Raw genomic sequence first — 12,621 nt, forward strand, 5'->3', positions numbered from 1 at the left:
GTCCCGGGATCGGGTCCCACGTCAGGCTCCCTGCATGGAGCCTGCTTCTCCCTCTGCTTGTGTCTCTGCCTCTCTCTCTCTCTGTCTCTCACAAATAAATAAATAAAATCTTAAAAAAAAAATGAACTCATGTTGTCTTCGAAAACAAACAAATGGTAGGAAAAACCTCTATACCCAGACCAGGGGATTGATTTAAGGATGGTAACATGGCCATTTGGCAGCCTTTTAAAATTACGATGTAGACACACCCCAACACATAACTGTGTTGTCCAGCAGAAGGGATGCCCTGCATGTGGCCCCATGAAAGCAACGGGCTGGATTATACAACTACTCTTTATAATCCTTCTTCTTCGTCAAAAAGGTAAGTACACACTGGTGGTTACCATGTCATAAGCTGGTTACCTGGGGAAATGAAGAAGGTCCTCCACAGCTTCTTGTCTCTTGTCACATCCCGGATTTCCTTGGTCATGTTGACCATCCTGCCAGCCACGGGGGGCACCCGGCGGAAATCTAGGATCCTGGCGGGAAAGTGACAGGGAAAGGGTTCATGCCCGGGCTGGGGCAGAATGAATACCCATCTCTCTGCGTTGGGCCTAAGGGGTTAGGCCCAACTTGTAGCCCACAGTTCTACCTGGTGCTGTCAGCGACCAGAAGACATGGGCTCCATGAGACTACTTTATTTCTAGCAGAGGCCTGCCAGGTGCCCAGACCCTCCTTTCAGGTCTCAATAAATTAAAATTAATTTGGCCACTTTTTAACGGAATGCCATCTGAACTGCACTGCACTCACCCACTTGCACAGATACGAGCCCCATGTGCTGCCCCCAGATGCCCTCCGAGGGAAGGTGGCTGGGCATGGGTTGCCGGGCGTCCTATATCCCCCTACACACTCCTGCAGGCATGCCCTGCCTGCTATATTTGCCGCCTTGTGTCATAAACAAGCTCTACCTCCCAAGTGAGTGACCCCTGTTGCCTTTGTGGCAACTACTCTTCACAGAAGGGCTCTTTGCTGGGTTTGGGATGCTCAGTAGCTGAAATTGTTGAAAATCTGACTTGGGGTTTCTGTGGCTGCCAAACAGGATTTGTAATCTTTAAAAATACAAAACAAAACAGGCCTTGCAAACTTCAATGTATCGGGGGGTCTTAAGAAAACCCTCATCTGCAAGTCTGGGGGGACCCCGGGGACTCTGCTTTCTACCCAGCCTGGAGGACCGTGAAGCTGCGGCCTGGACTACACCCCAAGCTGGAGGTCCCTGCCATGTAAGCAGGGTAGCTCCAGAAGGCCAAGATGGGGTCCCCCGCCCCCCGGATGCTGGCCCGTGACAACCTCTGGAGGGCACACCTACACGGCCACCCATTACCGCCTGCCCAGCTCCCCAGCAGCAGGCGGCAGTGCGGAGACCAAAAAGGAGTTCATGTTGTGCGCGGTAGAGCCATCCCAGAAGACGGGCGACGGATCTGGGGCACAGCTCACCTGTCCAGGTGGAAGGCAGCGATCTCTGCATTGTGCCTCTCATAGTCAGAGAAATAAAAGAAGTCAGGTGGTGTTTCCTGCTCCCTTGTTTGCCTGGAGAAAATGGGATGAAACAAAGGATTTATCACCGTCAAAACCCTCCAGTGAAAGGGTACAGGTGGCTTTTACCGGCTGGCAAAAACAGACTGTCAAACTTCCAAGAATGTTCTGAGCCAGTTGTTAAAGTCATCCTTAAAAATCAGCTTATATATAAACACACAACCACATAAGTTACATTTAAAAAGTAATAAACATTTAAATCTCATCACTTCCCAGTTATTTCACGGCATCCTACTGTCTGCTCTCGAGGCTGGCTGCTGACTTCTCCTGCGTTTGCAGGTGCAAATAGCATATGATGAGTTGATGCATGTCCCCAAGGCCACCTTCAGTGACCTCTTGCTGGGAACTTCAAATCAGCCAATGAGGAAGTATTTGCACCACAGGATGGGCTTCTTCGTATGGCCCCAGCCCCAGCCGGTGCTGTCCAAACATGCTGTGGAGAAGACCACGTTCTACGTATCACTAGCCACGTGCAGCTCTAGACACACAGTGTGCTAGTGTGGCTGAGGCACCGGCTGATGTGTCTCATTCTGGCCGATCTGGATGTGAGTGGGCGCACCTGGCTAGGGGCCACTGTCCTGGACGGTGCAGCTCTAGTGGGTGAGGCCTGAGGCCTCCCTAGTCCTCGTCCTCTGTGCTGCTTTCCTCACCTAAGCGGAACAGTGGGCCTACCTAGATCCTTCTCTGCCTGCTGTCTCTCTGGCTTTGCCTCTCCAGGGCTGTTTGCATGCCCTTGACCCCGGCAGCTCCTCTGGCCTGATGTGGTTTCTGTCTGCCCTCCAGGTGGGCCAGCTCTATCTGTGGCCACCACCTCCAGGAAGCCCCTCCAGAATAGTTTTTTTCCTTTCAGAGGCCTTTCCTGGTAAATGCACCTGGGGTCTGCATGCATGCATGCTAAGATGGGAGACCCCTCCTGGCTCCCCCAGACCCTGTCTGCAGGAGAACGTTTGTCAGATCTGCCTCCATGGAACAGAGAGCACGTCCCCAGGCCCAGCTCTGCCACTGGCTGGTGTGTGACCCCTCTGGGATACCCAGTTCTACACCCTGAAGGGACAGTGGGCATAGCTGCCTCTTGGGGCTCTGTGGGATGAGGTTCAGTGTGGGCGGGCCTCCAGGGAGGGAGGGTGGGCCTCAAGGACCTCGTCTTCACAGGAGGGCCACTGAAGCCCAGGGAGGGTCACTGATGGCGGGGCCAGGGTCCTGACTGCCTGCTACAGACCACACACGCACACATGTGTACACACATACACACTCGCAAGCACTCCTCGCCAGGACAGGGTGTCAGAAGCATCTCCAAGAGAAGTAGGACCTGGTCTGTTACCTTTTCTCTGGCACAGCCACCCTCCCGCAAAGGAGCCTGTGGTGGCACAGAAGATAGTTTGGCTTCCTTGTGGCAAAAGAGGCTCCAAGCTCAAGCCAGAGATGAGTGACCAGCACAAATCTAGGCATAAGCACATCCCACTGCCCACTGCTCTGCTCTTGGCCTAGAAGCAGAAGGGCAGCCAGGGGCAGGTCCACCCCAGGCTCTGTGGCCAGGCCTCAGCTCCTGCACCCTCAGCCCCAAGGCCTTCTAGCCAGATTAGCATACCTAGGGTTGCGAGCCCTGGGTGAGCACTGAGGGTCCAGGCAGGAGGGAAGCAGAGGGAGCAGCCATGAGAGTGTATGGGGCAGGTGGCCACAGGGTGCTGGCCAGGCTCAGCCTCCCCAAATGGCCCTCATCACCCCATCTCCTTGGTGCCTACCCCCAACCCAGGATTACTGCCACCAGAGACCTCCTGGCTCCCTCTTCAGCTCTGCGCTCCTCTCTCCTCACCCCGGCGCTGCCTCCAGCATCACCACACCTCTCCCAGACCCAGCTCCCCGGACTTCCCCACCTCTGCACCTTTGCCTCTGATGGGCTTTCCACCTATACTGGCCTCCTCCGTCCTTTTCAAGATCAGCCTCAGCCCCCACAGGCTTTCCTTGGCAACCCGGCAGGCCTGCGCTGGCACGCACCTTCTGCAGAGGAACTTGGCATTGCTACATCAGAGCATTGTTCGCAGGGCCTGGGGCAGGAGTGCCTAGCTTTAGAACAGGTGTGCAATAAATAAATGAGTTGATGGAGGGACAGGGAATGGGCGCAAATCGGTCTGCAGCCTCGAGCTCTTCCCTCCCTCATTTCTTCAATATCTACCATCACCACCATCAACACCATCACCACCACCATCATCACCATGTGCAGCGACTTTATCTGTGATGCTAACAAGTGAGCATTTCTACTTGCCAACTCTTTGGCTTTTGTTCCCTCACCCTCACTCCAGCTCATCCCTCTTATCAGGTTGCACACCTGGAAAGCAGGTGGTTCCGAGCCCTGCTACCTGGGAAGCGCCAAGACACTTCCTGGAGGTGGTGTCATCAGGTTCCAGGACAGTTCCTGGTTCCCTCCTGTCTCCCACCTCAGGGCTTTCCAGTGACCTCTGTCCCCAAGCTGTCCACACAAAGAGACAGCTCTTCCCCCCACCCCGAGGCCACACACAGGCCTTCTGCTTGGCTGTCTCAGCTTCCAAATGCCCCTCCCCAGAATGAGGCCGAGTGCAGAGAAGTGGTGATGAAATGCTGTTTGTCTGTATGCTCAGCGACTGTCTTTACCCCTGAGGTGCTTGAGGGGCTCCCGGGGCCTGTGTGCTCCTTGAGCAATGCCTCCAGATGTGTGAAAGACCTGGGCATGGTCTTAAGGCTCCTGTAGGCTGTGAGCAACTTGAGGTAGGGGCTTAGCTTAACCTGTCCTGCTAAGGGTGGGGCTGGGAACTCAGGAAACACCCAAAGGGGAGAGGGCATGTGGCAGGGACGGTGGGCTCTAGGGTGGGCCTCCCCAGGCTTTTGTTTCAGACAGAGTGCCTGTGGGTGGCAGTGAAGGACCCTCGGTTTCCCCAGCTGTGGAATGGGGGTAGTTCTGTGAGTCTCTATCCCCACGAGGTGAGCAGGGCTCTGGGTGCGGCCAGCTGACCCTGGCTCCTGTCATCAGAGTGGCCAAGACTCACACACACAAATGGGCTTGAAGCAGGAAGAATGGCAAGAAGAGGCCCGGACTAAGTGGTAAGGGTACTCGAGACGGGCAGGCTGGCTCTTCCTGCTGACTATCTGGGGAGCAGACACTTGCTAGCTGTGCCCGCCACCCACCTGCACGGTCTGGTGACACGACATGACCCATCAGCTTGCCTCCTGCAGGACATCCTTACCAGCTAATCCCCGCCTGAGAGGAAAAATCAGGGGGTCCCAGAGCTCTTCTCAGGGCTGGGCTGTGGAGCAAGGCACAGCATCAGGGCTTTGGAGGAGGCTCTGGGCACCAGTGGAGGGGAGACAGGGATTTCTCACCTCACCCTGGGCTGGGAGGAGCTGGGCATGGTCCCCTCTGGGGAGGACTGCCAGCTTCCTGCCACGTCCTTGGTGGCACTGGAGAGCAGATGCTGATGCTCACTCAGCCATCTGGGGAGAACACTTTGGAAAAGTTCTGAACTCACTGCACCCGGCAGGAGACCGGACACGGTTGAACCTAGTCGCCTGGCGGCCTCTCCTTCCTCCAGGTGGGTGGCGGAAGCTGGGCCCAGGCAAGGGAGTGGTCTGCCCGGGGTTCTGGCCTTCTTCCTGGGGCGCGGAGCATGGAAATGTGGAAAGAAGATGCTATCAGACAGTCGGGGTTGGCTCGGCACCCGGAGCTTGTGCCTGCCCTGACGAGGGGCGGGGAGCCCAGGCACCTGGGGACGAGTGTGCACCCGGAAGCACAGTGCCAGCAAGTCGCTGTCCTCTCCCGGGGACTGGGAGGGCCCAAGGCGGGCGGCAGCCCCTCCGAGGGGCGCAGGCACAGGAGGAGGCTCCTGGTCTGGCCACCCCCCCCGGGGTCACTGCCCCCACGCAGCGAGCAATCAGAGCTTGGGAGCCCCACTCCAACGGAGGAGTGTCAGCTCACTTTCCTCGGAAAATAGCAGCTAAGGAACCAGGCACCAAGCACAGCCAAGGACATGGTTTCAGGGAAAGGCCCTGGCAGCAGTGACTCAAGGTCAAAGCAGGAAGACGGTGAACTCAGGAGGCCCGGACCCTGGGGGAGGTTATGGTCCTGCTCTCGAGGAAGGCCCCCGAACCTCGTACCTCTGCCTGGCTGGACAACCACACTGAGCCCCACAGGCCATGAGAAACAGGCAGTGGAGGGCAGCCCCCAGGGGAATGCTGAGCATCCTGACACCCTGAAGTCCAGGCCTGCTAAACCCTGACAAGGGGCTGCTCAGGACCAGCTCTTGGGGCCTCCCACTCTTCCACATTCCCTCTTTCCCTCCTCTCCAGAGCCAACCACACCCAAACTCCCTCCCTTTAGAGGAGACTTCCCTTAGCTCAGGAGGAAGCACAGTAAGAGCTGATCATGCATTTTTATACTAAAGTGAGAATGACTACTATGTTGAACTCTCTTAGGAAATCTATGGTCTGAATTTCCTTAAAGGGCAAAAGGAACCTTGCTGATGTGATTAAGTTAGGCATCTTGAGATGGGAAGATTATCCTGTATCATCTGGGGTGTAACGTCATCCCAAGAGTCCATATAAGGAGGCAGAGGGATATCTAACTGCGCAAGAGGCCACAGTGGTGGCTTCAGAGAGAGGCACTGGGAGAGAATCTGTTTCCTGACCTTCCAGCTTCTAGAGGCTTCCTGCCTTTCTCTGCAAGCAAACACATGGCCTTCCAGAGCCTTCAGAAGTAGCACAGTCTGCAGACCTCCAAAACTGTAGGAGAACACGTTCGTGTTGCCTCAAGCCACTCAGCTTCTGGTAATTGGCCACAGTAGCACAGGCCACTGGCACAGAACCTTTGGCACAGGAAAGCACCGGGGAGGACACGGCGATTTAGCAACCTTGGCACAGTTGTGAAATCCGGTCTCTTTCCTCAGATTGGGTCATGCCATCACTGCTACGTTTATTAGACTTTTAAGAACTGATGCAGAACATTTTGAGAGAAGGTGCCTCTGAAGAAGCCAGAGAGGCAGGATCTAGTACAGACCACGTGAGTCCCTCAGGGCTCTGGTCCTTGTTCCCATTTTAATGACAAGGAAATCCAAGGTCAGGAAGGGGGAAAAGCCTGTGCAGAATCACACAGCCAGAAATAGCAGGTCCTGGGTTCTTTCTCCAGGGAGCACCAAGGTCACACGTGGCTCCCGCTGGCCCTGCACGTCTGCCTTTCCTGCCGGATCAGAACCACCTCTGGGGACTAGGACTGGGTCAGGTGCCAGGCTTCATTGGGGACTTGGGGAGGCCATGTGCCGGCTTAGAGGGCTGGCTGCAGGAACGGTCCCCGAGTCCCCAGAAAGGCCCTGGCTCCCAACAACTGTGATTTCTCCATCCCGCTGGCCCTCAGCGCAGTGGGACCACTCCCTTCCTCCCCGCCCAGTCCCTACTGTCGCTATTCACATCTCAATGTTCTTTAAGTTGTGGGAAAACAGAAAACTTGTGCTTGGTTAAAAATAGAGGAAATTGGCAGCTTTTTACTAAAGCCTGTGGGGGAAGAAAATCCAGCAGTATCCAGCTCTTACTATGAGCTAAGCTGTGTATGTGGATCCACTCCCCGCACCTTCATGACAGCCTGTGAAGTGTCCCCATCCACAGCCAGGACACCGCCGGTTAGAAAGGGCTCAGTTTGGGATCCCTGGGTAGTGCAGCGGTTTGGCGCCTGCCTTTGGCCCAGGGCGCGATCCTGGAGACCCGGGATCGAATCCCACATCGGGCTCCCGGTGCATGGAGCCTGCTTCTCCCTCTGCCTGTGTCTCTGCCTCTCTCTCTTTCTCTCTCTGTGACTATCATAAATAAATAAAAAAAATTAAAAAAAAAAAAAACATGTGCGCACTAGAGATAAAATCCAAAAGGCAACTAAAAATCCAAAGAAAGAGTCTTTAGAGCCACAAATCCCCTCCTTAAAAAAAAAAAAAAAAAAAAGAAAGGGCTCAGTTTGCAGATGGCCTTACAGAGGGGGACAGAGGTATGCAGTCCCATGTGAGGGAGCCAAATGCCTGTCCGGTCAGTGGGTTCCATATGGCAGGCATGGGGGCTGAGGCCGATCGGATGGGACACAAGAGCCAGAACAGAGCCAACTGCAAACTCTGAGGTCAGGCTCTGGAGCAGGGATAGCTGTGGGACTGCTCGGGGCACAGACAGCTGTTCCACAACTGTTTTCTCGTCAGAGCTGAGGGCCCCTGAGGTCCCTGAGTGCAGATGGAACACTGAGGCCCGGAGAGAGGTGGGCCACACATGCACCTCTTGTGTATCAGGGGAAAAGCACTCCTAGCCAAACCCGCAGGGCAGAAGCAGAGAAAGAGAACACTTGAGGGGCCCCAGAGAAACCGCTGGGAAGCAAGTTTGCAGATATCACTGCACCTCCACTCAGCTGGAAACGCGCGTGTCCATGCTGGGGCACACAGCAGGCTGCCAGGACTCCCGTGTGCCGGGCTCCCTGCTCACTCTATTGTAGGAACTAACAGAGCCAGTGCTCTCCAACACCCTTACTAGCTGGGGACGTGCAGTGTAGCTGCCTGGATGGCCCCCTCTGGAACCCTCCACCTAAGAGGATCCCATCCAGGGCATGTCCCTAAGCACCACCCACCAGTGTCTCCTACCTGATGACCATGAGCAATGCTGCTCTTGCCACTCCCACTTACCCTAAGAGCACCCACTGCACTCCAATGGACCCCATTATCACGATGTGCACCACCCCCACCCCCACCGCTATGGTCCAAATCCCACTTCTCACCATCTGCCTATTGTGCCTCGAATAGGCTGAACTTGATGGGGTCTCTGTGTTGGAGCCCCAGGCCCTTTGCACTTAACCACTGTTCCCGCTGTCCCCGGAATGCTCGGGCCCCTGACCATCTTTGCTAATGAAAGGCCAAGGCAGGTGTTGGCCAGCTACTACGGTGGAGCAAATCAGCTGGTCTCCTGACCATTGTGTGAGTAGCTTCCTCAGGGCAGTCCCATCACCGTCCCTGGTTCCCCTGCTTCCCTCCTACAAGGACACACAAGGCTGAATTCAGGGCGATCCCCTCACGTCCCGGCACCTGGGACCGGGGTCTGATTCGCTGGGGGCCTGGCTAGCCTCAGGCAGGGAAAACACCAGATAAGGCAAATGCTTTCCCTTTCCTCCTAAACACATAGCACATCCCTGACTCACCAAATGAAGGCAGAGAAGCAAAAATTAGCCTTTCTATCCTGGATAATTTTCCCATCACTCACACAGCAGAAAACAACCACCTTGTCATTAAAGAGATATATTAAGCTGTTTAATATCAGGTTTTCAGCTGGCACATGTTCTAGAAGGGGAGAGAAGGGCCGCTCCTGGCAGCTCCTTCAGCGTGACCTTTTAGCCTTACGGCCCACTGAGTATTTCCTGCCAATTCTGGTCCCATGCAGGTGTGGGGCAATCTGTTTATTTGGTAAAACGTGCCTGTCCTATTCAAAACCTCTGGCACCTGTTCATCTACCTAGACTCTCTGGATCAGACCTGTGTTATTCTGGAGACTCCGTGGCTGCAGAAAGGACAGGCTACCACCCCAATCCATGCCCCCCAGACCTCTCCCTATTCTCCACGCCTGCGGCACGTGCATGCCAGATAAACTTGACGGCCACAGAAAACCCTGGAGGAATGGGCGAGGTACAGACTCGTCATGGGGCGGGAAGACCCTGCATAATGAGTGCCGAGCAGAAGACGCACTCACGCACACTCAGCCCTGGAAAGCATGTCTGTTCCACAAGAATCTGGAGGTGTGAAGGTTACAACGAGAACTGCTAATCCAGGCGTGAAGACAGGCGGGCGGACTGACCTCTGTGGGGCCTGGCGGGGGGGGGGGGGGGGCGGGGGGGCACCCAAGGTGGAGAGCGAGCAGGGCTGCAGGCCGGGCTGTGCCCTTGTGCTGCTCAGAACCTGGCTCTGGTCCTGTCTGTACATGAGACAGTTGGTCGAGATTCCAGTTCAGGATGAGGTGGCCTAGGGAGGGACCTGTACGTTCACGGGACTTTAACCTGTCAAGGCGGCCACCCAGGCCCTGACCATGCCATCAGCTGATGCGGCCTGAGTTGCGGCGCTGTCCAGCGGGCGCAAGCTGGTCTTGGTGGAGGACATGGTGTGTGCCCAGGAGGTCGGCACCTATAGGAAGGCCTTGGTTCTGGCAAGTGGTGGCCAGTGCCTGCTGCTTCCCTGTGGGACACATTCATTTCTGTGGCTCACACCAGCTCTGGAAACCACTGAGAGCCAGTAGCGTGCAGCCACTGTGCACACTGTCCCTGCCACCCTCTCAGGGCCTTCCATGGTACTGGCACCTCAGCTGTGCAGGACAGGGGAGGTGACCTCCAGTCCAAGGGTGCAGAGCTGGCCTGTTGTTGCCATGCTGAGCCATGACGCTGGCCCCAGTGGCCACCACCAAAGTGCCACAGACTCTTGGGGCCTCCCTGACCTGCACAGGGGACCTTAGCCCTCAAGGAGCCGGCCCTTGACAGAAACCCTTGGCATCGCACAGGCTGGAGAGGTTTCTGAGCTTAGCTGCTGAGCCCTTCTCTCCAGAAGCCATGGGATGGGAGTCGCCAAGGCAAGGCAGTGCCCAGGAGTGGGGCTTCCTACCAACTTGGCTTCTATTTTTGTCAAAATTTCTCTGATGGTCATGGGCCTCATCATGACCATAGCTGGTGGATGGGTCCTCCTCCTGCCATCATGTTACTTGGGCACACACCTGCACATGCTCCCAATCAGCTATACTATGAGCCTTGGCCACCTGGGCTTCAGCACCGTAGGTAACTTGCCACTATTCAAGTGACCACAAGGAGCCTCCAGACCTCCCCACAGGTCTCTTCAAGGTAGGCTACATAGGAGAAAGTCACACCTGCTTGGGTGAAAAAATTAACCATCTTATGGCCAACTCAGTAAAAACCAATGTAGAAGTGATTCAAGGTGGGGGGCTGGCTGCTCAAGTCAGTTGAGCATCCGACTCTTGATTTCAGCCCGGGTTGTGATCTCAGGGAGTAGAATCAAGCCCCAGGTTGGGTCCATGCTCAGTGAGGAGTCCGCTTGGGATTCTCTCTTCTTCTCCCTCTGCCCCTCCCTCCCCACTCTCTCTCTAATAAATAAATATTCTTTTTTTTTTTTTTTAAGTGATTCATGGGCAGCCCAGGTGGCTCAGTGGTTTAGCGTCGCCTTCAGCCCAGATCCTGATCCTGGAGACCCGGGATCAAGCCCCACGTCGGGCTCCCTGCATGGAGCCTGCTTCTCTCTCTGCCTCTCTCTCTCTTTCTGTCTCTCTCTCTGTCTTTCATGAATAAATAAATAAAATCTTTAAAAAAATGATTCAAAGATTTGGAACTGTAAAGAAAGCCATTTGATTTCAAGTCAAGGAGGAAAACAACTCATTCGAAAGTTTAAGATCCGCTGTGTTTTAAATACCCTCCTGCCAGCTCATTCAGCGTTCACGGGGATGACTTAACAAATGAAATTAGCATGGACATGGATACACCTTCTGCAGCAGCCCCGAAAACACAGGTGTGCAAGGCCTTGCGGTTCAACACTTTTTTTTTATAGGGAATAAGACAAGATGCTACTGACTCCCGATCCACTAAACCGTGGATATTCAGCACCAAAGTGACTGCTCTGAAAAACAGAAAAACAAACTCATCCAGAGGATGGGGACATTCCAGTTCATTCTCCAAGCTTGTTTTAGGAGACCTAAAGTCTGCAATATTTCCTTCTGGGGCGTAAGAGACAGCTGGACTTGAGAGAAGTCCCTGGCTTCCACTTGCTTCCCCAGCACAAGGAAAATGAAAATCGTATTTTCTTACCCGCCTTTTAATCCTCCCTCTCTTTCAAGACAATTAGAATGACGGCCCACACACTGGCAGGCACCCCAGAGACCATGATAACCACAGAAAAATACAAAAAGACACCCTTGATATTGCTGTTTGGGAGAACATTTTTGGAAGAAATGACTTCCCTTTAAACAAAAGGGATCTTTGCCAGACGCCCCCAAGGAAACATGTGCCGCAGCGAGCCAGGAGCCTGGCTGAGAGGTGGGGTGATGGGTCCTGCTTGGAGTTCCCCACACGGATTTCCACTTCTCCATCTGCACCACAGGGGCAAAGCAGGTGCAGGTTCAGAACCACGCTCTCTGAAGGTTTTATGATGTTTTTACCATTTATTCATCTTCCGCCAGGTTTCTGCAACTGCTTTAGAATTGTTAATAATTTCCTTTCCTTTTTATTTTGCTAAGCAAAGGAATTCCCAGCTGCCAAGTAAGCGCAGGAGAGGATGGTTAGCTTCTGCGGGCAGCCTGAGTTAATGCAGTCTTGGCTAACGGTACAGCAGCAGGGCGCTTGGGGAAGCTGCAGTGACCTCAGCGGCTAGGGAGGCCTGGCCGTGTTGGGACCATGGAAGGGTGAGCCAGCATGAGCACCTGTGGGTGCCACGGAGCAACAATCCCTCGGGGCCACAGCACTGGTGTCCAGCAGCTCTGCCCTTCTGTGGCCGTGGGCAGCAATCTCCGTGCTGAGACTCTGGGTCCCCTCTGTGAACACAGTGCTGAGACATCTGAGCCAGCTCCCAAGAGCTCGAGGCCCTCTTGTAAGGGATGTGCCACATTCTCTGAGTGGGCAGTGCCATGCCAGTCTTCCCGGTGGGCTCAGTGGGCCAGGGGCAGAGCAGGTCACTGTGTCCTCCTCAGTCATGCATGGGGACACTAGGATCCCAGGGAAAATGCTTGCAGGGGACCCCAGGGGAGCTAAGCCGGGGTTGATGGGACTCCCCATATGGCTCCTGGTCACAGCCCCCTGCAGATCAAGAGAGCCCCACTCTGTCCCCATGGCTTCTTATCTTGCTGTCTCTTCTCAGGCTGATGAAATCCAACTTATTCTTGGGGCAGCGGAACTCAGGGTGAACAGTTGTCTTCTGAGGGTGGCACTAGCAAGTGCTATCCAGCAATGGCTGGGGAGGCCCAGGAGAGTCTCCCAAAAGCCTGTTTTGGGTTGTAACTTACTTGTTTTTCAATTAGGAAGGTCCATTTT

General features: G+C 54.8%; 1 protein-coding gene across 1 annotated transcript in view; it reads right to left on the reverse strand.

Moving 5' to 3' along the window:
- The window catches only part of FAM20C (FAM20C golgi associated secretory pathway kinase), a 49,252-nt gene that overhangs the window by 10,337 nt on the left and 26,294 nt on the right, over positions 1–12,621 (reverse strand). Inside the window, exons 4-5 of the mRNA XM_025415972.3 lie at positions 1,474–1,566; positions 403–518 (exon numbers count right to left, since the gene is read on the reverse strand). Of these exons, the coding sequence (XP_025271757.1) occupies positions 403–518; positions 1,474–1,566 (209 nt within the window). The remainder of the gene's footprint in view (positions 1–402; positions 519–1,473; positions 1,567–12,621) is intronic.

This window comes from Canis lupus, chromosome 6 (assembly GCF_003254725.2).
Source record: "Canis lupus dingo isolate Sandy chromosome 6, ASM325472v2, whole genome shotgun sequence".
NCBI classification, from domain to species: Eukaryota; Metazoa; Chordata; class Mammalia; order Carnivora; family Canidae; genus Canis; species Canis lupus.